This window comes from Neomonachus schauinslandi, chromosome 2, assembly GCF_002201575.2.
Source record: "Neomonachus schauinslandi chromosome 2, ASM220157v2, whole genome shotgun sequence".
NCBI classification, from domain to species: domain Eukaryota; kingdom Metazoa; phylum Chordata; class Mammalia; order Carnivora; family Phocidae; genus Neomonachus; species Neomonachus schauinslandi.
The window spans coordinates 199,611,403-199,639,027 of NC_058404.1; the positions used below are offsets into that span (position 1 = coordinate 199,611,403).

The 27,625-nt window shown below is 55.9% G+C and overlaps 2 protein-coding genes across 2 annotated transcripts in view; one reads left to right on the forward strand and one right to left on the reverse strand.

Annotated features, from left to right (window-relative positions):
• The window catches only part of TADA2B (transcriptional adaptor 2B), a 13,078-nt gene extending 1,475 nt beyond the window's left edge, over positions 1-11,603 (forward strand). Inside the window, exon 2 of the mRNA XM_021677616.1 lies at positions 9,108-11,603. Coding sequence (XP_021533291.1) covers positions 9,108-10,100 — 993 coding nt within the window. The 3' untranslated portion in view covers positions 10,101-11,603. The remainder of the gene's footprint in view (positions 1-9,107) is intronic.
• A 1,498-nt stretch (positions 11,604-13,101) lies between these two features.
• Positions 13,102-21,279, reverse strand: GRPEL1 (GrpE like 1, mitochondrial). Its single transcript, XM_021677617.2, has 4 exons — positions 21,111-21,279; positions 18,619-18,781; positions 17,351-17,432; positions 13,102-14,775 (listed from the first exon to the last, which is right to left on the reverse strand). Exons 1-4 carry the CDS (start codon positions 21,215-21,217, stop codon positions 14,429-14,431), a joined length of 699 nt encoding a protein of 232 aa, XP_021533292.1. The 5' UTR covers positions 21,218-21,279; the 3' UTR covers positions 13,102-14,428.
• Positions 21,280-27,625: the final 6,346 nt, after the last annotated feature.

Below are 27,625 nucleotides of genomic sequence, written 5' to 3' on the forward strand. Positions count from 1 at the left end.
GTCTTTCTGCTTCATTCTTGTGCCCTCCAGCCCATTCCGTGCACCGTAATCAGAGTGATCTTTGAAGACATGCCGCATCCCATCAGCCTTCAGTGGCTTCCAGGCCTACTTAGATTAAATTTCATGGCCCACAGGGATCTCAGCTGCTACCCCCCCGATCATTTTTTATTTCTACTGCTTGGAGCGCTTTTCCTCCAGATCATGGCTCGTGACTGGTCTTTCGGCTTCCATATCAGCGCCTCCAAGAGACTCCCGCCCCCTGTTCTCAGAGCGCTTATCTCCACAGCCATTGCTAAAAATAGCTGAGGTGGACCCAGAGCTTTGCCGAGTGCCAGGCACTGTGCTGGGCAGTTTGTTTCCTGGGACCTCTCTCTTCCCAGCTGCCCTGTGCAGTCGGCTTTGAACTGAGTAGTTTGACGTCAGAGCCTGCTCCCAGCTGCGCTCCTCACTGGTCTCCACTCTGCAGCACTGTGGGGGACACCCGAGGACTCGGCCACTTAGAGTGTGTCGGAGGAAGCATGGGGCAGGAAGGGGGGTGTCCTGACCCAAAGCAGTGCTTTTGGAACTGGAGTGTGCCTAGGAATCACCTGGGGAGCTTGTTAACATGCAGATTCCTCTCCAAGCAGACAGCAATCTTAGCTGTTAGAGGAGACAAAGCCAGAGGAGGAGGGGCTTGGGCCTGGGTGCTGAGGGTCCTCTTCCTGCTGAACCTGTGGGGGGTCCTGGGAGGAGGCAGAGATTCTGCATGCTAACCACACCTGGAGTGCTGCCAGGCTGCGGGCGCTGGTATCTTTTTAGCTGTGCGCTCTTGGGCCACCTGCTCTGCCCACCAGACTTCACCGTGCTTTCCCCGAGGCTCTCTGCAGCTCCGAGACGCGCGGTTCCCTTCTGAGCAGATGCCCAGCTGCGTGCATGGAAGCGACCTGCCCCACGCATGCCCCGTGCAGCCTGTTGCAGTTCTGAGCGGGGCTCCTTCATGCACACCTCGTCTCGTGCCCTTCACCACAGCTCTGGGGCTGGCTTTGTAGTTTACAGCTGCAGAACAGCGCCTCGGAGAATTTAAGATGCTTGTCCAGGATGCCTTGGCTTTTCTCATGGTAAAGCCAGGGCTCAGGTGCAGGCCCTTCTGATTCCAAAGTCTGGGCCTTAAGCTCTGGGTGTAAGAGCATTAAGTACTGCGGGTCAGAGGCTGGGAGCTTACTGCTGCGGCCAAAGGTGTGGCTGGCCTGGTAGGGCTTTTCAGGGGGACGTCGGTCCGTGCCTGGGACGGGAAGTGGGGAGATGACCAGGGGAGGGCGGGAGCTAGGTTTCGCCGGCTGGGGTGCGGTGTGGGGAGAGGCAGCACACGAATCAGTGGCAGCTGTGTAGACGAAGGTGAGCCCGGTCGCCCTCATTTTTCAGATGGCATGTGTGATCTGTCACCTCCGGGTGGCACTGCTTTGTGTGGGATTCATGGGGGTGGGGCGATTTCAGCAGATCCTGGGGGAGAGGCCGCTGCTGAAGTCTGGCGCCATTGCTCCCTTTCGTCCTGGGGCTGAGGCACTGGGACCAACGGGGCCGGGCGTGGCTGAGGGATGCTCGCTGTGAGGCCGGGAGTGCTTGGGGGCGAGCTGTGTATCTAGGCACTGACACCGGGTCCCTGCCTTTGAGGTTGGGTGGGGAGATGCCTGGCAATGCGACAGCGGGGAAGGGTGGGCAGGTGGTCAGTGACCTGGAGTTACGTCACCAGGGGTATCCAGAGCCTCGAAGCAGCCGGTTTTGTGGTGGGTGCTACTTGTGTTCAGAGTTAGAAGATACAGATCGTGCTGGAAACTGCTGGGGTGGGTGAAGGAATGTGGCAGAGCCGGAAGTTGACCTGGGTCCTCTGACTCCATGCCCAGAACCTCACTGAGTGCGGGCAGAATCCTGGATTCTGTGGAGTCCCGGAATCCCAGGGGCTACCCAGATCTCCTGAACTGGCATCTGTATGGGTGAGGTCTGGAAATAGGTATTGATAGAGTTCTGGTGTGGCCCACGGTGCCATGTTGGGGAACCATGGGAACATTCACTTCTCCTGGAAGGGTGTTGGTGGGAACGGGTAAGCCCATCCCTTGAGCATCCTGACAGTGGGTTCTTAATTGCCAATAAGGATGGGGGAGGGGGAGGGAGGAGCCTGGGTGGAGAAAGCAGCTAGAGGTAATAGGGTTCTGCAGGGCAGTGGTTTCAGAACACCCTGGAAGGCTTGTTAAAACACAGATCGTGCCCAGTCCCCCCCTCCTGGCTCTGCATCAGTAGATCCGGTCTGGGATCCACATGAGAATTTGCATTTCTTTCTTTCTTTTTTTTTTTTTTATTTGCGAGAGAGAATGAGAGAGAGCACGAGAGGGAGGAGGGCCAGAGGGAGAAGCAGACTCCCTGCTGAGCAGGGAGCCCGATGTGGGACTCGATCCCGGGACTCCAGGATCATATCCTGAGCCGGAGGCAGTCGCTTAACCAACTGAGCCACCCAGGCGCCCGAGAATTTGCGTTTCTAACAACTTCTCGGGTGTTGCTGGTGAGGCTGGTCCAGGGACCCTACTTTCAGACCATCGATGTAGAGTAAGGCATGCCACTTTTTATTGTAGTAAAATATACATAACATTTATCATTTTAACCATTTTTTTAAGTGAGCTGTATGCCCACCGTGGGGCTGTATTCATGACCCCGAGATCAAGAGTCACATGCTCTGCCGACTGAGCTAGCCAGGCGCCCCCAGTTTTAGCTGTTTTAAAGTGTCCAGTTCAGTGACATTAAGTATGTTCACACTGTTGGGCCGCATCACCACCGTCCATCTCCAGAACTTTCTCATCATCACAGACAGAAACTGTGCCTGTTACACAACATCTCCCCGCTTACCCCCGTCCCCAGCCCTGGGCACCCACCATCCTGCTTTCCGTCTCTGTGAATTTGACTATTCTTGGGACCTCATATACAGAAATGCTACACTGTTTGTCCTGTTGTGACTAGTTCATTTCACTCAGCTTAACGTTAGCTCTCGAGGTTCATTCACGTCTCGTGTGTCACATGTCCTGCTAGTTTAAGGCTGAACACCATCTGGCCATTCGTCCATCCGGCTGGCTGCCAGGGGCGCTTGGGCCGCTCCCAATTTTGGCTGTTGGGAGCCCACCGCAGTGAACATAGGTGTGCAAACATCTGAGTCTGCGCTTGTCATCATTTTAGATCAATACCTAGAGGTGGCGGGCCAGGGTCACCTGGTTACTGTTTTGAGGGGCGTTCTTCTGTCCCGCACTTGGTGAAGCGCGCTCTCAGGCTTATCTGACCTGAAAGGCTCCATCCCCTTGAGGGCCAGTCACAGCCCTGTGAGCTGGTGAGTTCTCTTGAGCTGAGGGAGGAGGACAGGGAACCTGGAACTGAGGCTTGCAGAACTTTGTGTGTGAACAAATCCAACGAACAGGAGCAGTGGCCAAGGAAAATAGGGTCCCTAAATGGCTGGTGACCTGTAAGGACAGATGACAAGCCGCTGTTGGTCCTTGGCCTCTGATGTGGGAGGGGGCACCGCCCACCAGTGTGTCTGTGGCAGAGGCTCAAGCCGTGGGCTGGGGGCCACGTGGGGGGGGGGGGCAGGGTTCGCCCCAGAGCAGCGGGTGCCCAGTCCTTCCAGCCCCCGCGAGGCAGGCGGCTCTTCTGTCCCCTCTGAGGATGACTGAACGAGGCTGGAGTGGGCGGGCCCGAACCACATCCGAAGCCGCGTGGGGTCAGCTGGGAGAGGAGGCCCAGGTGGCCAGGCCGGCGACTGGTCAGGCGACACGGGGCCCTGTGGGTGCATGTCCCCAGCTCAGGAGGGACAGGTGGGCATCCCGCCGCACAGGCTCATCCCTCCTCTTTCCTCTGGGCCTGAGCGGTCCCTCCTTGTCCTTTGGTCAAAGCCCATCGCTTAGCTCTTCATTCTTCCCTGGCCCCATATAGGCCTTTGCTCCCTCCTGCTGGCTTGGGGCTGGGGCTGCCCCCTTGTCCCCAGCTGCTCCTGGGGTCTCTGCTCCCAGGGCGGCTCTGCCCGCAGAACCTTCTCCCCCGGGGCGCTGCCACAGGTTTGCATGCTGGGCCTTCTGGCTGCTTCTGTCCCTTTGAAGCTTCTTGCCTTAAAGAAGGAAGCCCCACCTCTGAGTTTGGCTCCCAAGCTCTGGGGAGGAGAGGGTGCTGCTGGTGGGGGAGGGGCCGAGGTGGCTGGGAAGCTCTGGGGAGGAGCTGGTTTGTACACGAAGACTGACTGTCACTCTGCTCGGGAGCAGAGGGGAAGAGACGGCCAGCACAGTGCCCCAGCCACGTGCCCCAGAGGTTAGAGGTGGAGTGGCCGAGCCACAGGCGTGGTGGTTCTAGGAGCGTGCAGGCCGTGGTCTGGCCTTGCTCTGCCTTTCTAAAGGACCAGGAAGCATTTGATTGCAGAGGTCTCCCTGCGGTGTGCACTGTGTCCCCGCCCCACGAGAGGCCCCCTGGTGACAGGGCGAGTGCTCCGGAGCGAGACTGTCTGCTACAGAAGCCCTGGGGGGAGCGTCACCTGAGGTTCCAGATGCTACATGCAGAAGCACATACCTGTCACTGTGATGAGTTTTATTTCCTCCCGACGAAGCCCTGGAAGGGGAGGGATTACAGGCCCAGAAGCAGAAGGTGAGAGGATAAGAGCCCAGGCCACGGGTGGTTGAGCCAGAACCTGCACCCTGCGCAGGGTGGGGGGGTTACCACAGGCCTCCAGAGGGGATGGGGGGGCGGCTGCGGGTGCGCGCAGGCCACGGCACCAAGGGGGGAGCCGGCCGACACATTGCCGGTGATTTCTCTGCACTGCCCTCCCCTTCCCGTCCTTGCTCAGGTGCTGGAGGCCGCTCCAGTGAGCCATGGAAAGGCCGGAAGGAGACCAGACCAGCCAGAAAAGGCCGTGGAGTCCTGACTCACTGGGATGCTCACTTCCTGTCCCGGAGAGCCAGCGTCCTGGTGGGAGTCTAGTGACCTTGGACAGTAGACTTGACAGCCCGTTCAGTGTCCTAGAGGCGTGTTTTCCTTCCTTTCTCTGAGGACTCTAAGGAAGCAGCATACCTATCCTTATCTTTTTCCAGGGGCGGGAGGCTAAAGGACCAGAACCTGGAATTCTGTCTCCTCAGACTGTGGGCTACTCACCCGAGTGCCGCTGTGTGTCGGGGAAAACCAGCTGCAGGATACAGTTGTGGTCCTTGCGTAGTTGTAGTTGCCCCTGAGTTGTCCTTGTCTCTCCACATCTGTCCCCCCAAACCCACTTTTGTTGCTTCTGCCTGCCCACCCTTCTGTTTGCCCATCCATGCGTGTGTCTGTCCGTCCGTCCATCCATCATCTAGATTAAGCAGAAACTTTGACCTTGAGCACGTGCTCTGCTGCTGTCATATGTGACTCTGGGGCTGTGACAAGACACTTGGGCCCCTTGCGGGAGGCAGGCAGGTCTCGCGTGACTGCTGACGCGTGCAGATGGGAGAAGACGGTGTGCGGGCAGGATGCAGGCATGTGGTGGGGTTCTGCAGCTCTTGCTATTTTTAATCATCTTTTAAGGTATGTTCCTCCCGGTCATTCTTCTGTGGATTCTTGTTAGAACCAGCGCTGTGTCGTCGCTCTTGTTCAGACCGTTCCATCGTGATCTTCCTCTCTTCCCGAGTCTTTGAGAAATTAGGGTTTTGGTGTTTTCCTGGGCCTTTCTCAACGGTCCTGAGATGAACACAGTGGCCTGGGGGCAATTCTCCTTCAGCGGCAGCTGCTGGCCGGTGTCTGTCCTGGCCGTGGCCTTGCAGCTGTCATCGGGCAGTGGGTAAGGTGGATTGATGACAGAGACTCCTGGGCTCCCGGTGACGAGGCGCTGGCCACTCTGATTTGATTCATGCCTTCATAAATACTCATAACCTGGGTTCATGCGAGAGCCAGAGTCCGCCTCTTTATGTGAAGAGGGTCTGGGCAACCAAAGTGCCAGCGCACGGCTGGCCAGCCTGCACCCGTGTGGCCCTGGGGGGGTGGATGTTTGTGGAGCAGGACATTGCCCTTGTCACCTGCCTGTGACCATGGAGCCACGCCGCACCCGCCACGGCCAGGGAGCTTGTCCATGGGACAGAAGAGTCCTCTTCTGAGTACTGTGTTTTCTTTTCTGATATTTGGATGTCGATCTTAGACCTCTAAATAGAGAATTATGAGGCAGAATTTAACGTTACTTTTTAGGGGCACCTGGCTGGGCTCAGTCCACGAAGTGTCCAGCTCTTGATTTTGGCTCAGGTTGTCATGGTCTCCGGGTTGTGAGATCGAGCCCCGTGTCAGGCTCTACGCTCAGCGTGGAGTTGGCTTGAGATTCTCTCTCTCTCCCCCCCTCTGCCCCTCCCCCACCGCACTCTCCCTCTCTCTTAAAAAAAAGAATTTATTTTTTAAAAATAGCTTTTATTTTCAATTTACCCAAAAAAGTGAAAAAATAGTATGCAGAGTTTCCGTATATGTTCATCCCATAAGCCTCCTGAAGTGTTAGCGTCTTGCAGAGGTATGACGTGGTTCCAGAAAGCAGGATGCTGACGTGGATTCAGAGCCCTTCCCTCGTGCACAGACCGGCCCGGGGTCCCAGCCAGGAAACCCCAGTGATGTCGCTGACATCTCTCTTCCAGTCACAGTTCTCGGTCTCGTGACTGACACGCTGGAGGGCTGCTGGCTGCTACTTTGTGGAACGTTGCTGTGCTCTGGTGCTGGGCCTGCCGCCGTGAGCAGCATGGGACGGGGTCGCTCTTCTGACACTTCCTCCCGTTGGGGGATTTCTCCTTATGACTTAGAACTGGACACAATATTCTTGAGGATGAGGACGGGCCGTAAGCGGGTGTCCGGTGCAGTGGCCCCTTCCGCTCAGCGCGGCCGCCCTGGCTGGCCCCTGGTGTCCTGATGTAGCCCAGCAGACAGCGCCCGTCTTCCAGCCCTTTGCACGACGGCAGCAGCGTGTACTCGCTCTTCTGGGCCGTGCTGCTCGCTGCCTGGCCTGTGAGCGGGAACACTTGCTGGGGGCGGGCGGGCCAGGCGTCCCTGCTCCAGCCCACGGCGCTGAGGCCCCCGGCGGTTTCCATCGCCTGCGCTCGCTCCCACACTGTCAAAGTTGATGGCGAGAACCTCCAACCGATAACACACCTTGGTCTGGCCAGATACCGACTTGACTTCACTTCTCAGAATCCTTCTGTTTTTCAGGATTTCAGTTTTCTCTGAAACGTGGTGCTCTGAGCATCCGGTCATTTTTGAAAGGCAGGTTGCTGAGGTTCAGGGTCAGCGGACTTTTGTTGGGGGGGGCACCTGGTGCTTCTGCCCACTCGCTGGGCAGCCCGCTCTGCAGGTTTTCTCGCGGGGCCAGGGCGGGGGGGCCAGGCCTGGGGCCCGGCTTCCTAACCAGGCAAGCCTGGATGTGCAGCCCAGCCCCCCCGAGCCTCTGGTGAAGGGGCACCTCAGGTCCCTCACACGGGAGGCTCCCTGGACACTTGACTCTGAACTTTGTATGGCTGCAGGCTGTGGTGAGGGGTGGAGAAGCCCCTGGGCCAGGCTTGGCCATACCTCTGACCGCGTGGCCGGGCCCTGGAAGCTCAGACCGGGCGCATGTGGGCATTTCCGCTCTCTGGACACCCTCATGAGGATGTCCTTTCCTCCTGAACGGGCAGGTGTCAGGGATGGTGTTCCAGTGTAGCTCATCAGGGTGGAAGAATGCCCACCGGCCTGCTCGCCCCTCTGAGCGGGACCTGAGCTGGGCCCCTCGTGTGCACGAAGCCTCTGCGCATTCTCTGTCCATAGTGTTCGCAGCAAGTGTGGGGTGCGTGGTAGGGCTGTTTCCTTACTCCTGTCTCCCTACTGGTAAGAACCCGAGGCCCAGAGATGGGAAGTGACCAGCTTGGGTCACACAGTGGCCGTAGATGCTGGGGATGGTTGTAACGCGGTGTGTTTTTGGGGTTTCTTTTTGGGTAGGAGGGGGCAGATGCTCCCTGGGAAAATATAATGAACAGATTTGATGCAAATAGTAATGGTTTAAAGAATGGTTTAATCACGTACGCAGTTCTTCCCCGTAAGACCAGAATCTGGTGCTTGCTCTAATCTTCTGGTTCTCAGAAGCGGTCCTCCCCCCGTTAGGCCCCAGCATTGCCCTGTCCCCGGCCTCGGAGCCCTGCCCTCAGCGCTCAGTGCCCTGGGGAGGAGTGCCTGAGGCCAGGCCGCAGGAGCGCTTCCCTCCCTTGGTGCCCTGTGTGTCCTCAGTCCGCAGTCCCAGTGGACTGGCTGGTTTTCTGGAATCCAGTTTGACCTTTGGGGGTGCAGAGACCAAGCTGATCTTGCCGGGGTGAGCGGGCGAGGGCGCAGAGTGGCTGGCGTGGCGCCCCAGCGGCCAGCAGAGCCAAGTGCAGGGGGAGTGGGGGCTGGAGGCAGGGGGCTGAGCGGCTGCCGGTGAATGAGTGCGCATTTTGGGCAGCTACTCTGTGGAGTGGCTTTAGCGGTTGACTGAGGAAGAGGCCTCTTGGCAGAAGGAAAAGATTGGGGGAGTTGTATAATTTCCTCTCGTTAATAATCCTTGTGTTCGTGGGTCACCTTCTGTAGGAGCGCGCGCTTGCAGCCCGCAGCAGACGTTAGCTACCTACCCGTGGAGGCTGTCATTGGTGACGGCCCCCGCCGCTTTAAAAGGCACTCATGGTTCTCTGTCCCATCACCTGGGAAGGGGACAGGCTGCCGCCCCCCTACGTCCCCAGGGGCTGTGTCCCTTTCGGTTCCTGGAGGCAGGCAGCGTGGTCCAACAGGGTCCCTCCTGTGTCGGGAGCCGAGGGTGGGAGCCCTGGTGGCCCTGGGAAGAGGCGGGGCAGCGGGGGTGGTCCGTGCCCCCTACCCCCCGCCTGAGTGCAGGCTTTGCGGTGGGGCAGGCGACACCTCCCCGGATCGTCCCCGCCGGTCCCGTCTAGTGTCCACAACCGCCGGGTGAGCCCGGCTCCGAAGAACGCGCCGTCCGGTGCCCTTTGGGAGGGGGGATGCCGTGGACTGGAAGCGGTCCAGGCCGACCTTGGCAAGCGGCGCGCGCCCCTGAGCGTGAGGCTGACTTTCGGAGTAACCTGTGACCCCTGTCGTTGTAGGAAGACATGGCCGCTCACGTCGGAGCTTCCCGCACGCCGCAGGAGGTGATGGAGCATTACGTAAGCATGTACATCCACGGAAACCTGGGGAGAGCCTGCATCCCCGACACCATCCCCAACCGGGTGACCGACCACACGTGCCCCGGCGGAGGGCCCCTGTCCCCCAGCCTCACCACCCCCTTGCCTCCCCTAGACATCTCGGTGGCCGAGCAGCAGCAGCTGGGCTACATGCCGCTGCGTGACGACTATGAGATCGAGTACGACCAGGACGCCGAGACGCTCATCAGCGGGCTCTCGGTCAACTACGACGACGAGGACGTGGAGATCGAGCTGAAGCGCGCGCACGTGGACATGTACGTCCGCAAGCTCAGGGAGAGGCAGCGGCGCAAGAACATCGCGCGCGACTACAACCTGGTGCCCGCCTTCCTGGGCAAGGACAAGAAGGACAAGGAGCGGCCGGCCAAGCGCAAGGTCACCAAGGAGGAGAAGGAGCTGCGGCTGAAGCTGCGGCCGCTCTACCAGTTCATGTCGTGCAAGGAGTTCGACGACCTGTTTGAGGGCATGCACAAGGAGAAGATGCTGCGGGCCAAGATCCGCGAGCTGCAGCGCTACCGGCGCAACGGCATCACCAAGCTCGAGGAGTCGGCCGAGTACGAGGCGGCGCGGCACAAGCGCGAGAAGAGGAAGGAGAACAAGAGCGCGGCCGGCGCCAAGAGGGGCAGGGAGGACGGCAAGGACGGCGAGTTCGCAGCCATCGAGCACCTGCCAGGCTTTGAGCTTCTGTCGGACCGCGAGAAGGTGCTCTGCAGCTCCTTGAACCTGAGCCCCGCGCGCTACGTGACCGTGAAGACCATCATCATCAAAGACCACCTGCAGAAGCGGCAGGGGATCCCCTCCAAAAGCCGCCTTCCTAGTTACTTGGACAAAGTCCTAAAAAAAAGGATTTTAAATTTCCTCACGGAGAGCGGGTGGATATCCAGGGATGCGTCCTGAAAGCGCGTGGCTTTGCGGGCGGGCGCCGGCCGGCGAGCCCCAAGGACTTGGGGTGAGGGAGCGGCAGGAGATGCTTCCCCCCCCTCCCCCCGCCGCCCCGTTGTTGCTCTTTTTTAAACAAATTGAGTTCCTTTCTTTTAGGCTATCAATTCTTTTCATGGTCCTCTGAAAAAGAAGCAATAGTAACGATTTTATGTCGGATCATGGGGGAAGCCGATATATGTATATTTTAACTTAGTTCTAAAGTCATACCTTAAGATGACGATTTGCCTTTACGTGTTCAGTTTGGGGAATATTATGAGATTGGGCCATTTCCTTTTGTGTCTTCCCTTTGGTACGCGACTCTTGGGCTGTGGGTAAGAGGAGCAGCTTTCTGCCGGGCCCGCCAGCCACCAGCTTGACCCTGTGACGTGACCTGTGGCTGGCTGCCAGGGACGCCCTCAGGGGGCCCGCTGCCACCCCCACGGACACCCCAGCACAGCCCCAGCACGCGGCACTTTAAGTGGGGGCCGGGGCGGGGCAGGTGGGCAGCGAGGCTGGAGAACCACGGGATGTTTCCCCGGGAGCCTCAGAGGAAGGGTCGGGTGGAACACAGTGTCCAAGCGAGCTTCCCCTTGACTCCTGGCAGCGGGCAGTCGGAGCCTGCCGATGCCGAGCCCGGAAACCACCCCTTGCCTCACTTACCGGGGGCAGAGCCTGCGGGCTCACGCGGGCAGGCTCCCTGGTGTGTGGAGGGGGGCTCCGGGGGCGCTGGCAGGACTGGCATGGGCGCCAGGACTCAGAGCCAGTCTTCCAGGGGGCTGCTGCTTGCCACCCTTAGGACTTGCAGTACCGAGCACCCCATTTGACTGGGAAGAACTCGTTTTAGAAATTGGAGGAGGGCTCTGAGTTCTGGAGTCCGCGTCCTCCAGGATTTCATGGCGGTTGCAATGACCTTTTCCACTGCAACCCTGACCTTGACCGTGCTGGCCTGGCTAAGCGTCTTACTTCCGGTGGTGCCCAGCGCTCTGCGGACCAGAGCTGGACTGGGCTGCTCGCGCAGCAGGCTCTGGCAGCGCAGGAGGGGGCCTCCGGGGCGAGGCCCTGCGTGGCTTCTCTGGGTCCCCGTCTTGGGCCGCTCAGCTTGTGCCCAGCCCTGCTGTCTGCAGGTGCCCCGCTTCCGTGGATGGACACGGTACCTTCCTCCTGGAACTTGAGTCAGTCATTTGTCTTCCTGCTGCTCAGGGTTGGTTCTCCTGTCTAAGGCCCTGCTTTAGAGTCGGGGTGACTGCAGACCCCAGCCCTCCATTCTTCCTGGAGCCCATCCTGCCTCTCCTGCCCCCCCATAGCTACCAAGAGACTGTTTACCTCCCAGAATGCTGGGGCTTGAAGTTACATTAAAGTGAAGCTATTTGAAAGACGAAAGAAAAAAAGACCCTCATCATTTCCAAGGACTTAATTACGGTGCCTTTTCCTTTCTTTTTACATTCTTCTGTCCCCCAGGGTAAATTTTTCAGCATTAAATAAAACCTTTCAAATATATTGTACGTGGCTTTAGTTGTGAAGTACGTCGCGTGCTGGCAGGTAGTGCTCCCTGTTGGCCACGCCCGGGACTCCTAGGCCCTAGGAAGACGCAGCGAGCAGGGGTGGTGCTCAAGAGGCCCCCTGCGCACGTCGTGCTCCCTGGAGGCTCACTGCGGTGACTGGGCCGTGATGGGGATGGCGCCTCTCCCCTGCGCTTCCTGAACCAGCGGCTTCTCTGCCCTGGGAACCGACTAGAACTGCAGACCCTCAGGCCCTGCCCCGCCCTGGATGCTCCCTGGACGCTCGGAAACCGCGTCACCATCCGGGCCTCCCGAGCGCAGGCTACAGCCCCTCCCGCCTTTGGCCTTCACTCATTCCGTGGGTCAGGTTCCTGGTTTGGTGAGGTTCTCAATTTGGTATTTTTGTATGAAATGGCTGCCAGACTTAAGCTGGAGAAACAAAAGATCCCGGTCAGCGTGTGGCCCAGGCCAGCCGAGGGCCGTCCAGTGAACAGTGTGCTTAAGCAGGTTTTCAGTATGTGGATCTTCCTTAGTGGTGCGAACAATCCATTTAGGCTCGGCTGTTTTAGAACCGTGACCGTGTTAACTGATGTTGAAGCACTGGCAGGTTGTCCCGAGGAAGAGGTACCTTCATCACTGGTCGCCTCTTACCCCGTCCCCGCCGGCTGTGCGGCCCATTGGGCCTTACGCGGCCGCCAGCTCAGGGCCCTTAAGCTTCTGTATGTAAAATTCGTTCCCCTCATCCCCTGAAGTCAGGGTTTTACCAAATTTAAACGGACTTTGAGTCCAAAAAGTTAGTTAATTCAGCCATTCCAAATAATGCTCTCTGGATGGCCCACATGCCAAGGATGTGTAAAAACCGAAACTCTACAATTTTTATTTTTTTACACATTCAGCAAGTGGGGAGCAAAGCGGTGTCACTGCTGCGTGGGCGCGCCCGGTCGGGGACAGCGTGCGTGAGACCCGTCTGAGCTCGCGCCTGGCGTCAGACCCGTTCCTCCTCGCAAGTAGGAGTTAAACTGGCCGTGACGCAGAAGCCCGTTCGCACCAGGCCTCCTTCCCCGCCAGCGGCAGACCGCCCGGGGGAACACGCACCTTACTCCGATCCCGGCCACGAAAGCCCCTCGTGGGCAGACGGCTCCGCACGGGAGTACGGGGGTGCAGTCGGCAGACCTCACCTCCAGCGCGGAGGGGCGTTTCCCTATCAGTGGCGACGCAGGGTGACAGGAACCCACAGTGCAGCCCCCCAGCGGTCGTGCCCCAGCTGCCGAGGGAGAGGCTGCACACACGGGGAGAAGTTCGTTTGAAAATTACGCACGCAGCTTTGGGTTTAGAGGAATTCCAGAAGGTGAGGCGAGATCCTTGCAGAGCTCGGACGCCTGTGGGTTTTCTCCGTGCGCTGCGCTGCCTGAGGTTCTGGGCAAGTTTCTGACCAAGCAACTTAAGACTGCTTCGTGGAAAAGAGGAAAATACTTTGAAACAGTATAAATTAAATTTTTAATTATGGGAACACTACCTACATCTTTCAAAATTACAAGCAAAGTAAACTGCCCCACCTTTTTTATGCCATAAACGAATTTAACAGTGTCGACCTTCAATTCTAGAAACCCCTCTCTGCAGCAGACGGCGGAAGGCTGGGTTTTCTCTGGTCTGTAACCGCTCCCTCGCTCGACCCCCAGTGTGAATGAGGACGGAGGGGCCTGCGGTGTGGTGCGGCGCAGACCCTGGGTGATCCTGCCGGGCTCCTGGTGTGTGCAGGCCCTCCCTGGTCCCCTCCCCGGGGCCGTCTGCCCCCAGTAGAGGCCCGGTTCCTCCTGCTCTCCCTTCCCACAGGGAAGCTAATGTGTGTGGCGTGTCTAAGTGTCAAGCCCACGGCTTCAGAATTTGAGCCGAGAGCAGCAAAGCTAAGTCATGCTTAGTATAGGTGGATCTCCTCCACCGAAGTACACAAAATAGTTTCCAAAAAGTAGGAAAATAAACATATTAGGGCTTTAATCCTCTTAAATAAAATTTAAAAATTCAACATTAACACTTAAAATGTACCAAGCATGCAATTTTTGGATTTTGAGCAAGTCCATCTCACTGGGGATACATTCAAGTCATCAGTAACTAGCTGAGAGAGATCTGAACATTTCTACAAAGATGAACAACGGGGCAAAAGTGACTGATTTTGTCAAATTCAGTAACTGGCAAAATAAGGTGGTGAGATCTGTTCAGGTGTGTGTGCTCACTTCCAATCTGCAGAAGGAAGCCGGAAGGTGGACATTTTCGAAGCTAGACGGTGACGATTATAAATGAACTTATGTATGTTCTTCAGCGAGGGCATGGGGAAACTTCTCTGAGCAGCTGGCTCTTGCCCTCCCTTCACTGGATGAAGGTACGGGCTGAGCACCCAGGACCCCGTGTGCCACAGTGTGCCGGAGGGCCCGGCGAGGCTGGGTGGCCAGCCAGCCCAACAGTGGGGTTCCCGAAGCCATTGGACTCATTTATGGCACTTGGACGTCGCCAGGCTTTGAGCAGCTAGAGCGTGATTCGTGACCCTCTAGGGTCCAGTCGTGTCCCGCTGGCCTGTTCTCTAAGCGTGTGGAGCGATTAAAGGTATATTAAAAATCAACGAACAGACTCCCCAATTCAAGTTCATTCACGCATCTGCGCAACCGGCTTAATTTTCTGTTCAGGCACTGGTTACTAAAGCTTTCCAACAAGGATTGGGGAAGGGTCAGAAATATTCATAGAGAAGATGAACCAGCCTCTCAAGAGTTACAGCGAGTGACTACAAAGAGCCCGCAGGAGCCCTCGAGGCCGCTAAGCCTCCTTCACCACCCCCACCAGGGCGGGCCTCAGGGTGCGCCCATGCAGCTTATACCCCACTTTGCTGACCAGCGCCACCGTGCCGGGCTCCTGCCCCTCCACCGGCGCGTGGAACAGGGCCTCGTGCTCGTAGGGGTCGAACCTGGCCCCCACGGGGTTCAGCCGCAGCAAGCCGTGCTTCGTGAACACCTTCTGGATCTGGACCTCAGTCATTACAAGCCCCTCGTAGAGGTTCTTCAGGTGAGGATTGTCGTCTTTAACCTCCTCCTTTGGGACACTCTGCGTCGCCTTCTCCAAGATGTCCGCGACCTCCAGCAAGTCCTTACAGAAGCCCTGGATGCCTAAACGAAGGGAAGGACACCGTCATCTGCAGTCCCACCGCCGGCGGGGCACCCGAGAGCTGTGACCCCGCCGACCTCTCACACAAACTCCTGAACGATAACCTTTCAAACTATTCACTTGTCTTCAAATTTCAATCATGTGTTAAAAAACAAAAACAAAATCAAAACAAAAACAAAAAAACACACACAAAAGACACCAAAACCCAAAAAAACTTCTGGGTTTAGATGAGAGCTAATTAGGCATGAAGACAAACAGTTCCCAACGTGCAGAAGCATCTCCCCATCAGTCCTGCCCCCCGCTAAGGAACCCCGCCCCCACGGCCGTTCTGTGCGGAAGGGGCGGCTGCCCTGCCAGCACCGTGGGGTCAGAGTTCCCAAGACACACCCAAGCCTTAACCCTAATCGAACAAAAGAAATCAGGTAGAAAAAAGTCCCTCCAAATTCAAGGCAGTGTATTACATCAGATTGTTTGTGGTTTCAAGAAAATGCTTCAGATGCTGACTGGAAGTCAGGGGTGACCGCAGCGCCCCGGTGGGCATCTGCTTCCACCCAGGCCCTGACCGGACACAAGGGCACCAGCCCCGCTCGGCTCTGCTGGAGGCAGCGCCCGTGGGTGACTTCTTGTCGCAATACTTTCCCCTCCTCCTGGAAAATGAAATAATAAACTTCCTACCTATCTGATAAGAACATGGGCGTCTACCATGGATTAAGCTTGTGCCAAATCTTGGGGGATAGTCTGTCCTCACGGAGTGTATGGTCCGAGACAAGCGTCAGATAAGCACACGATGACAAACACAATCACAAATCCCACCTCCACGAAGGAGCGTTTCTCGGTGCTGAGCAAAGCTTATACTAAGGGACTTCATTTAGACTGGAGAGCCTGGAGAGGTCTGTGAACCAAGGCCTGAAGAGTTATCCAAACATTCGAGGACCGAAGGGCGCCCAGTGCACAGGGAAGAGGCAGACCCAGAGAAGCTGAAGGTTCTAGACGGGGCAGCCGAATGGGTGGATGGCGTGGTCGCACTGTCCAGGCACAGGGCAGAGATACTGCAGTTCTAGCTGCAGACACCCCAACAAGGCAAAGAGCCCAGTAAAGGGAGTCAAATGCACTTTCTGGTGTCTCAGTGCATATAAAAGTTATGTTTATGCTGTAGTCTATGAAGTGTGCAATAGTATTATGTATAAAAAAACACACACAAACCTTAACAAATACATTTTGCTAAAAAATGCTAACCGTCGTTTGAGCTTTCAGTGAGGTGTGATCATAGACCATAACAGATACAATAATAACGAAGCGTTGAAACTATTGTGAGAATCACTGAAATGTAAGAGAGCCACGAAGTGAGCAGATGCTGGTGGAAAAATGCTTGCTCAATGCAGGGTTGCCACGAACCTTCAATCTAAAAACCGCATCATCCGTGAAACACGGTAAAGCGAGGAACGGCTGTATTTTAAAATCGCTCTGCCTGGGGCATGGCGCTGCCGGGGCTGGGATCAGGGCAGAGTGGATGGACGGGAGGCCAGCTGCTCAGCGCTCAAGGGCCAGGGGAACATGGGGATGGGAAAAGAGAACTTCAGATTCCTGCCCTAAATAAGCACCAGGAAAGATCACAGCATCATTTACTAAAACGAGGAAGAACAGCACAGATAAAGGGAAAATGAAATTCGAAATACCCGTGAGGCATCAGGTGCAGACACCGGGGAAACGACAGGACACACGGGACTGAACTCAGAAGCAGCGTCTGAGCCACGAGAACCTGTGCGTGGGCAAGTCGCCTGGGCAAGCTGGTGAGAGGAGGGGAAGCCTAACCCCAATCCCTGAGGACCCCGACATGCGGAGGCCAGGAATAAGCAGATTTCAAGCAGAATCTGCTGCCTGTGGCGGCACAAGATTGGATCTCGGTTTCTACTTGGCCGTGCACCTGCCATCTGTCCTCAGGCGAAGTAGCTATGGTCTCACCGTGAGCCTTAAGAGGCTCTTCCAGAACGCGGGGGAATGGCGCCCGCGGGTCTGTACAGAAGGTTCTGCGAGTACTCAAACTGTACCTGACGTTTAGTGGACACTGGGGGGCATGGGCGTGGCGTCGGGGGGCACCGGCCTCAGCATGGCCACCGCAACTTCCCAGCTTCGTGATGAGTGCCAGTCATTTAAGCCTCAATGATCTCAAATGTAAAACGGGAAGGACAGCGACCAAGATATCCAAATGCTGACGGTGCAGACAGCATCTTAGATTTTCACGTGTGTGAATGCTGAGCTAGCTACGGAAATGCCCATCCGGGAGGCTGACCTGCGGGAACTATGTGCAGGCTCAGACGGCCTCAGGTTAACCGAGGTCCGCCTGGGGAAGAGCAACACACACACTCCTCACCAAAGGAGTCACACTTGCAGTTCTAAATGCAGGTCCCAGCTGCGACTTCTCCTTGCAGACTCCTCTCCACTGGAGGGAACGCACCCAGCGGCCTCCCCACCTCCTCACCCTGGCTGACCCTGCCGTTCCACACTCACACTGCCACCCCCCCACCTTCCCCGCCCTTTATTTTTCTAGGATCAGTATCAGATAGTGTCTACCGTTACCATATAATTTTGCCTCCTCCACCAATTTCTGGCTCCTCTGCCTCAAGTTCTCGGTGTCTGCCAAAGCTCGCTTATATTTTTCCTAACAAAAAAGGGGGGGCGGTAAAGAGGAAACGTACATGAGTAAAGCAAGGAACAAATTCGTAAGAAAGCAAATCTGATATGAACAAATTCCAAGTCCAAGTAACATGTCTTACATCTGACATTTTAGAGCACAGGCAGCAGAGCTTACTGGGTGGAAAGAAGTTACATCTGTGTCACTATTTCCAACGATTAAGAGATCAAGGGGTCATGTATCTGTGTAGCCCCCAGTGAGCAGCTGGACAAGGATGAGGAAAAACTCTCATGGTTCTGACGGTCTCATCGCCCCTCAAGGACGGACCACTCACTCCCACAGAATTTCCAACTTCAGGGAGTCCTAGAACACTGGTTGGGGCAGACGCACCCAGAGCCCACAGTTCCAGGAGAGGTTTAGGAGAACCGCCAGCCCAATGAGGAGAGAAAACCCCATCTGTGAACCTCTGGTGTTTTGACTGCTGCCCAGTGGCCCCGTCCCAACACTTGACTGGGTAACAATCACTGATTGCTGGCGCCCTCTCCATTTCCCACCAATTTTCCTGTTACGCCACTCATCTCCCGAGCACTTCTAGCTCTGGGGCCTCTGTCCTCCAGTTACAGGTGATTCTAGTGCAGTGGTTTAGAACATGGCTCCTGAGGCTCAAACCTGGGCTGTGCCTCAGTTTCCTTGTCTGTAACCAGGGCTCTAACTGTTGACTCACAGGGTGTTATGAGGATTAATATAAATAAGGTGGTTAGAAAAGACCAGCATAAATTGTTTATTTTCAAATCCCTAAAGAACCTGATTTGTGCCACCTGTGCCTTTTCACGTGGAGTAATAACCTGTCCTTCTAACTGGTTCACTACATCCCTCCCTCCTTATGAAGAGTTCCCCATAACCACACCTCTGGTCCCAACACCTGGCTTTCCGTAAGACCCAGCTTAAGGACTGCAGTGAATGTGCTTCACTTGCAAGGACCACCTCAAGTCTTAATTCAATATCATCTATGCAGCGTGTGAAGAAGATTCTCATGACAGAACCAGAGCCACAGAGGATTTGCGTTCTAGTCCCTTCTTCAGCAGGAACTTGCTGCAGGACCCGACCGCAGTTCTCGGACAAATGACCCAACTCATCTGGCCAGAGGTCCTCTGAAGAACCTCACCTGAGTTCAGCAGATCACACTTCCCCACGAGAGCCTGTGTGACCTTACCACAGTCTCCTTTAGCTGCTCCTCTAGCTTGACCTTCTCGTCCATGAGTATCTTCTCTGGAGAGGGGGTATCTGTCTTCTGTTCGTTCTGACCCACGTCCTCTTCCAGGTTCCGGCCGCTGTTCTTCTGTTTCGTGGCTGTGCAGAGCAGCCGAGGACATGGTCTAAAACAAGTCCCCGACACTGTGAATTAAGACTGGGCTTTTTGCTTAAAAGTCAGATATATCAGTTAAGAAATTTAAGATAATTTAAAATTATTTGCTACTGACCTGTGAGGGAGAAAGAGTTTATCTTAGATCTAATAAAAGCAAAGAGTATATTATGTACAAAGGCTGCTAACTCACATAAAATCTCCTGTAATGTGTCTAAACTAGCAGGTCAATGTACCAAGGCCCCAGAACTAACCTCTTCTTTCCATTCCAAACACCTCCTTCTGAGATATGGTCGTCTAGACCCACCACATATTGGAGTAGCTACTATCAGAGGTGAGGTCCAGTGCTGATGTTGATGACAAGGATGGACTGGGCAGAGATCCTGCCCTTAGGGTACTTACTGTCAAAAAAGGTATCTACAGACAAAGTATTATAATTTTGGGTTTAAAAGTGATAAAAGAGGAATCATGCTTTAGGAGGCTCAGAGTAGAATGTTTCTAGCTTTGGAAAAGTGGAAGACCATGAATGGCTTTGTATAGAGGGGCTCTGAAGGACAGATAAGAGTTACACATAAGGAGTCAGCATTGGAGACAGAAAAGCAGGGGGATACATAGAGGGAAACAAAGAGCTCTAAACCTAATACTGGAAGTGACTCAAGACCTTATCCAATCTGATCCCCACATGAAAAAGGTTAAGTGATAAGCCCAAGGTCACAAAGTTATTAATGAAGGACAGAATGGTCTTAAACTCAGACTTCTTCACCAGGACCAGATTTCTCCTCAAGCTTAAAACTCAGATTTCTTCTAAGAGCTCTTCTTAATTGTGCCATATTTCAATCTGAAAATAAACTACAGTCAATTTTCTTCCCAGATTAAAGGAAACTGCCTCAAAGAACAGGCGAGCTGGTGGTACACAGAATATGTGTACAAGGGTGTTTATGACAGCAACAAGCCGGGGACACTGTTGAATACACTGTCACTTCCACAATCTGGAGTATTCTGCGGCTGTGAAAAAGAATGTCAAACTCTCACCTCTGGGATACACTACAGGTATACTGTGTGGTAAGAAATGCAACTTAGAGAAACAGAACACGAAGCCTTTTCTGTAAGGACAAACCAGAAATCCTGTGTAGGTACACTTGTGTCTTAGGCCTGGAGAAGAATGGAAGGAGCCATTAGTCTGTGGAGTGCAGTAACCTTTCTATCGCATTTTATTTCTGTGATTTAAAAAAGCTCATAACCTAGCAACTGAGTATGCTGTTGTGAGGCCTGTCTCGTTTCTCAGTTGTGCTGGTCCCTGGGCGTGAAGTCACAGCCTTTCTACACACCCACTCCTGGGGCTCAGCCAGAGGGGCTGGGAGCGGTGTGGGGGGGATGCAGCCGGACAGGGTCAGAGAACGTGGCTACTCTTAGAGTTACGGTTCCCCCATTTGAGCCTCCTTCCACAATCAACTAGTTCTCAAGGACAGAAATTAATGCTACCTTGGTGATCGCTTTCCTGGCAATTAATTCAGATACAAAACCACAAATTACCTGAGAAAAAACAGAAGCCTTTTCCCTCAGGGAATCGGGTGGTCACTGCTCTGTTTCCGTATTTTGTTTTACGTAATTTACGAGGCTAGCAATCACACCGATGTAATCCCCTCCCACTGCAGGTAACCCTCGCCCCGCCAGTCGGGTCCCCCGGTCCACGTGAGCAAGCTCCTCCAAGGAGAAGTCCAGCTCTGGCTCCGCCCAGCTTCCACCCACTGTTTGGCCCAGAGCAGCTCCTCCAATAAGTACCTTGGTTCTGAGCCGTTCCTCCCGCAGCGGAGATGCTAAAGACTTGCCAAACCGCCTCACGAGCTAGGACTCTGAATCAGCAGAGGCCGCAGGTTGAAAAGAACAAACGGGGAGGGCCCCGACTCTTGCGAGCCTCCCCGCGGACGACTGCACTGGTCTACCTAAATTCCTCACTCCACGGCGGGACGGGCTTCGCCGCGCTTCCGACCTGGGTCTCCGGAAGGAACCGGGGCCGAGGCGGACGTGCCCGAGCGGCCCCGCGGTCCCGGCCTGGCGCTGCCCGGGCACGCGCGCCTGCTCCCGCGCGCAACTGGCCTTGGGAGGGCCGCCGGAGCCCGGGCGCGAGCGCGCGTGGGGCCGGTACGCGGGGTCTGTCAGCCCCGACCGAGGAGCAGGCCCCGGGCGGGAAGTCCGCGCGCCGCGTCGGCGAACCGCGGGACCCACGACGCCCCTCTCCCAGGCCGGAGCCGCGCAGGGCTCCCGGCGCGGCCTCGGCCCGAGTAGGAGCCGCCCTGAGGATAGCGTCCTTCTTCAGCCACGGGCAGCCGGGCGCCCCTTACCTGAGAGATAGCGCCAAAGCTGGGAGACTGTTCCGCGCCAGCCTCACGCACCGAGCCGCCATGACTGCCGCCGTCGCCGCCGCCGGCACTGCGCACGCACCGGGCATGCGCGGAGGCCGCTGGCCCGCCCCCTCGGGGCGCGTGGCTACTCGCGCAGACTCTGTGCTTCCTTCCCCCGCCCAACCACTTCCTTTCAGCCAATCCGTAACCGCTTCTCCTCTGAAGGACAGACAGTAGTAACCAATAATTGTGGGCCGCTTCAGAGCACTCTCTCGCCACCCCACCCCCGCGCTTCCCCTCCGGGTGGGCGAGGTCTGAGGCTTCCGGAGCCTCAGAAAGTGAGGAGGTGAAAGGTGAAGGGAACCGTGGGAGGAGACGCTCGCGGGCGGGGCGCGGTCCAGGGTTGAACCAATGGGGAAGGAGCGTGGGGGGGCGGGGCCGCCGGAAGTGCGGCGCTCGGCCCGCGAGACTCGCGTCGGACCGACCCTTCGGCGCTTCCGCGGGCCTTCGCTCTGGGAGCGGTTTCGGGGCGCCGGGCGTGCCTTCTGCGGCGGTGCGGGCTCCCCGGACGCCGGGCGCTGTCAGACGCCGTTTGGGGGGCCGAGTCCGCGGCGGGGACGGAGGGGGACTCCGGCGCCGCCCGGGAGCCCTGTTAAAGGGGGTGCCGGAGCCCAGGGGCAGATGTGCCCGCGTGGACGCTGGAGGGTGGATGGAGAGACGGGCGGACGCTGGTTGTCTCCGCGCTGTGCTTTCAGCTGCACGTCTCAATAAAACACAAATCGTGACGATGAGAACAGCACCTAGGAATGCTCTGGGGACACAGCTAGACATCCAGACGTTTTCGTTGATCTGGCGGAGGCCTTGCTGCTTGGTCACATGCCCTGAAGCCGAGGCGCTGGGAGGGGAGGTGGCGCTTTTCTTAACGCCCCTGGCGGCTGTCCCTCCAGCGAGGGCCGGCTCCTCTCCGGCACTCCTGGCCCGCAGTCCCGTCCGCCAAGAGGGAGGGCTGGAGCCCGTGGTCTCCCCCAAGGGGGAGGGCTGCCTGCAGGTCCCATTTGCGAGGACCAAGCCTCTGTTCTCTGCGCGCATTGAAAGTGTTGATAATGTTGGACGAACATCTACACTGTGCCAGAGTCTTGTGACACCTGCCGGGGAGGCAAACAGCCAAATCCAGAATGTAGGCTGTTCTGTGGAAGAATGACCCAGTTTATTAATTAATTAAGGGGCTGGGGGAAAAGAAAGGAAGTAGGACTGTTTGACAATTAAAGCTTAAAAGACATAATTAAATGGTGTGTGGACCTTGTTTGGATCATGATAGGACAAACCAGCTGGACACGGTGAGGGGAAATTTGAATATAAACAGTATTATTAAGGTTTATTGACACTTGTTAGGGAGAGAATATGGCCTGGTGGTTAGGTCAAAATGCCCTGATTGTTTAGAGATGCAAACGGAAGTATTTACATTATATTGCCACAGTGTGTGGAATTTGCTTTATAAATACTCATGTAAAAAAAATGAGGATAGGAGAAGCTCAGTGGCAAAATGTTGATAATGGTTAAGGCTGGATGGTGAATACCATCTTGAGTTATAACTCCTCTTTTGTATATTTGAAATTTCCTGTACTAAAATGTAACACGATAATGTAATGTTTCTCACTGGCTGTGACGTCGGGCAAGCCACAGTCCTTGATCTGCTCACCTGTAAAACTGGGATCATTTTTTTTTTTAAGATTTTTAGTTTTTTTAATTTTTATTTTATTTTATTTCCTCCGCACAGAGGAAACTAGGTTTCCCAGGCTGAGAGACTTGCCAGGACGAGGGACCTGACGTCTGGCAGCAAATCTCACCGCCACTCGTCCCTAGCACACTGGCTCCAAGCAGGAAGGATGTTCTTGGTAAGAGAATGCCACCAGAAGGGGCCACAGATATTTCTGTTGAAATAATTTTCTGCAAATAAAAGAGAGCACACAAGCGGGGGAAGTGGCAGAGGGAGAGGGAGAAGCGGGCTCTACGCTGAGCAGGGAGCCCAACACCATGCGGGACTGAATCCCAGGGCCCTGGTATCATGACCTGAGCCAAAGGGAGATGGTTAACCGACTGAGCCACCAAGGAGCCCAAAAACTGGGATCATATTTATTGTGAAGTTTAAAAAATACTCATTTCCTAACTTCTTTGGGCTCAGAGGGAATCAGATGGGCATCCCAAATAGCTTACAGTGCAGCATGAGGACAATCAACGGAGAGCTATAGCCACTGGGTTCCGAGACAGAGACAAGCACAGGTTGTCACAATGCGATGCCATGCTGGGGACACTGAACTACCAGTTGGTCCAGGCTTGCCAGGAAGCCATACCCTGGATCTGTGCCCTACCCCTTACAATCTCCCTGAACAGGGATCTGCCTGTGCTGCCACCTTGTGGCCACACTGGGAACCGCTCCAAAAGGGAGCTGGGGCGTCACATACCAAGGTGACATTTTGCCACTGCTCTTGGGAGCCTGCTCAGGTAGTTAGTTCCCTGAGATCTTCATCAACTCAGTGCAAGTCCTCTCCTCATGGAGAGGAAGCTGCTTGTATGGGAAGACTCCTGGGTCAGCCCACAGAACACACTTTTAGCAAAGGGCATGGGTGGCCCGGGGGCAGGGATGTGGGAAAAGCAAGCTCAACAGCGCATGGTGCCCCCAGGAAGGAGGGGGTGACGTTTAAGAAGGTGTCCTCAGGTGAAGGTTGTGCAGATGGCTCAACAGCATGTGGACCATGGGTGTGATCCTCATATAACAGCCAAGTGCTGGTGGGTGCTAGGCTCTGGGCAGATGTCCTTTTGGATCAGCACACAATAGGGTGATGGAGGGACAGAGCCCAGCCAGGTTAGGGGGCTTGTTCAAGGTCACGAAGGCAGAAGAGGGCAGAGCTTTTGCGTATTTTTCTCAACTAATCTCAACTTCACGGTCAGAGGTGAAGCCAGAGGCTGCCTCCGTCTATCCAGAGTGTTGGCCACTGCCAGAAACTGCATTATTATTATTATGGTCCCTCAGCATGGACAGGAATCTTCCTCCTTTAATCCAACTCGAAATAAGCCAATTAAAAAAATGGGAGGGGCACCTGGGTGGCTCAGTCGGTTAAATGTCCGACTCTTGATTTCAGCTCAGGTCATGATCTCAGGGTTGTGGGATCGAGCCCTGCATCGGGCTCCTCACTGAGCGTGCTAAGAATCTTAGTCTGCTAAGATTCTTTCTCTCTGCCCTTCCCCTACTTTCTTTCTTCCTCTTCCTCTCTAAAAAGAAAAAGGCATAATAGGTGTGGTAGACACAATTCTGAAGATGGGCCCCAAGATACCCATCCTCTGGTTATCCAGTCCAACACAAGTCCCAATGCTGCTCTGAAGGCACTTTGCAGATGTAACGAAAAGCCCAAGCCAGTTGGCCTTCATGGAGATTATCCGGTAGGCTTGACCTTGGTGGGTGGAGAGGTTCCTCCAGCAGGCGACCCCAGAGAGCCTCAAAGCGTGAGAACAGTGCTGCTTTGGAGATGGAGGGGTCGTGTGGGAGAGAAGGCAGGGTGCGGCCTCTGGGAGCAGAGGGAGGCTCTCAGCTGATGGTCAGCAAGGAAATGAAGATCTCCGACCCACTGTTACCAGGAGCTGGACGCCACCAGCAACTTGAAGGAGCCCCCTGGGAGCCCAGCCTGCCGGCACCTGCTGTTAGGAGGCCTGGAGGGCACTGAGCCACCGAATAATCCTGTGAGGTGGGAATTACCTCTCTTGGCTTCATTGGATCGTGTTTTGGCTCGCAGCACATGGAATGGATTAATCATAAGCCTGGCTCCCTTTTTCATCACCACTGCTCATTCTTGGCCCACTTCTGATTGTTCCTTTGTTTTGGTGGCCAACCCCTCCGCCCCGAGGAAACAAGGATTCCCAGGCTGAGACACTTGCCCGGACAAGGGACCTGACGTCTGGCAGCAGATCTCACCACCACTCGTCCCTAGCACACTGGCTCCAAATGGAAAGGATGTTCTTGGTAAGAAAATGCCACTAGGGCGCCTGGGTGGCTCAGTTGGTTAAGCGACTGCCTTCGGCTCAGGTCATGATCCTGGAGTCCCTGGATCGAGTCCCGCATCGGGCTCCCTGCTCGGCGGGGAGTCTGCTTCTCCCTCTGACCCTCCCCCCTCTCATGTGCTCTCTGTCTCTCATTCTCTCTGTCTCAAATAAATAAATAAATAAAAATCTTTAAAAAAGAAAATGCCATTAGAAGGGGCCACAGACGTTCCCGTTGGAATAACTTTCTGCAAAAAGAGCCCCATCATTTGCATGGGGAGAAGCGAATGCAACAGAAACTCCCGGCATGTCCCCGAGAACTTTGGAAAGATAGCGGTTAGAACCGGCTGCCCCAGGTGCGGTCAGGGGCCTGCCATGGGCACAGTCTTCTCTTCCCGCAGAGCTGGGGAGAGGGTGGCCTTGGCTTGCCCGAAGGACAGGGCAGGAGGGAGGAGGCAGCAAGCCCCTCATATCCCGGGGAGAGGGTCTTACAAGGCCTGTGGACATGAGAGAGAATTTGTATCTAAGGCTGATTAAATTGTTCACCACAAGCCCCCTGTGTTTCGAACCCTCCTGTGTGTTGGTCGAATTCATCATCAGCCAGAAAAAAGTCAGAACCATGAAAAGCGCTGTGGGTGAGGATTGGCAGGAGGGATGGTTTCTCATTAGAAAAACAATGGAGATTATTATAGCGGCGTTGGAGGGCGTGAAAGGTAGGGTAGCCCAGGCACATCAGCCTTCCCCCACCTTCTGCGGCTGTCCTGCGGCTGTCGTGCGCGGCCCCCTGAGGAAGCTGAGTGCCTGGGCTTTGTCTCCCCTTGGCTCTGTGCTTGGATTGGTCATGAGCCCAGGACCGGAGCCAGAAGCATCTTGAGGTGACGGCAGTGACCCTGCGGGACCACAGGGGTCAAGTGGGTCTCTCCCCTGAATAATGAGGCTAGGGACACTCACGCTATCGTGAGGAGCATGTGGCTTTGCCGCACATCCCCCAGACGATGACCTGTCACAGGGACAGTGGCTGCCACCAGTAACAGTGTTTGGGAAAGCGGTGTCGCGTTGGTGATGGATGAGGTGTGTGGTGCCTTCTCAGGAGCGGTGCTTGAGGGCGCAGGGGCTTGGGGGAGCCGTGTCTGAAGCTGGGGCGTGCAAGAGCCTCCTCTGTCCCTTCCCCTGCTGCTGGCAGCGGGGGCGGCTGTCAGGGAACACTTGTGCTGATGCAGGGCCCACACAGGACAGCCACGGACGCGGCGGGTGCACCTGCCCTGCTCTCATGCCTGAGCCCTCCTGGGGTCAGGGAACCAAACAACTGTCCCTGAAGCCAGAGACACTAACCTCCCCCCACCGTGCAAACGTCTAGGGGTGGGCAGTCCACGGCTCCCAGGGTGGCTCCGGGGCCCAAGGTTATCAGGGGTCCAGACTCCTTCCCACTTGCTGCTCTCTGCCCTCTCCCAGGTGTGGCTCTTGCCCTCACGATGTGGATGGAGCTCCGGCCGTCACAGCAGCATCCCCAACAGCAGACCCGCAGAGTTGGGGGCAGGGAAAGGCCACACTGTAGCGATCTCTCAGGGAGGTTCTGTGCAGGGGGGCTGTGAGCTGGGGAGCGGGGTGCTGTGGGCCCAGCCTGCCAGCTTGCCCCTTCACATTCTGTCCCGCCCTGCCCTCCCCCTGCATTCACCGATTGGACTGCTTTTCCCTGAGGTGTGAAAACTTAGAAAGCACCTTCTCCAAAGGGAGTTTCCAAAACTGAAGATGTTCCTTCCAGAAACAAAGCCAGTGACCTGAGGCCACAGGAAAGCAAACTGGAGCTGGGCCAGGGCCTGCGACCCCAGGAGGAGCCCTGCTGCGCCCCCCGCCGGGGGAACCCAGCCTCCTGCCGGCCCGCACATCTGCCCACAGCCTGAGCCGCAAACAGCAGGGGAGCAGCCCCACTTGGTGCTACAGGTGGCCGGCACTGAGCCTGGTTTCTGGAACAAGCAGCGTCGGGGTAGGAAGCAAACACACTTCACTCCAGAACCTGCTTCTTAGAAAAATCGGGTTGCAAAACATGCACAACGTTTTAAAGAGGGTTTTCAGGATGACTCCCCGCTGCTGGGGCTGGTGATGGCTGGGGGAAGGGAACTTTTTGCCTGTCCTCTATCAGGCTGGCGGATGCTGAGGACCCACTGTGTGCCAGAGGCTCTTCCAGAGTGTCGCAGAGCTCCCTTTACGCACCGAATCTTGCAGCCACTGTGGGGCGGGGAAGTTGTTGTTTTGTGATTGTTTTGCTTTTTCTGTTTGTCTGCGCTCACTGGCCTAAGTTTGATGTTCTTCCTGGGACAGGCTGGGCCCCTACCACCCCCAGCCTGCGGCTCTGCCCATCACCTGGCCTCTTATGGAATCCCATCCTTCGGCAGAAGTGACAGGCCCAGAGACAGGGGATGCGACCCAGGCAGGGCCAATCAGATCCTTCCCTGGACGTGCTGTGTGGAAGCTGGGGGAGCAGG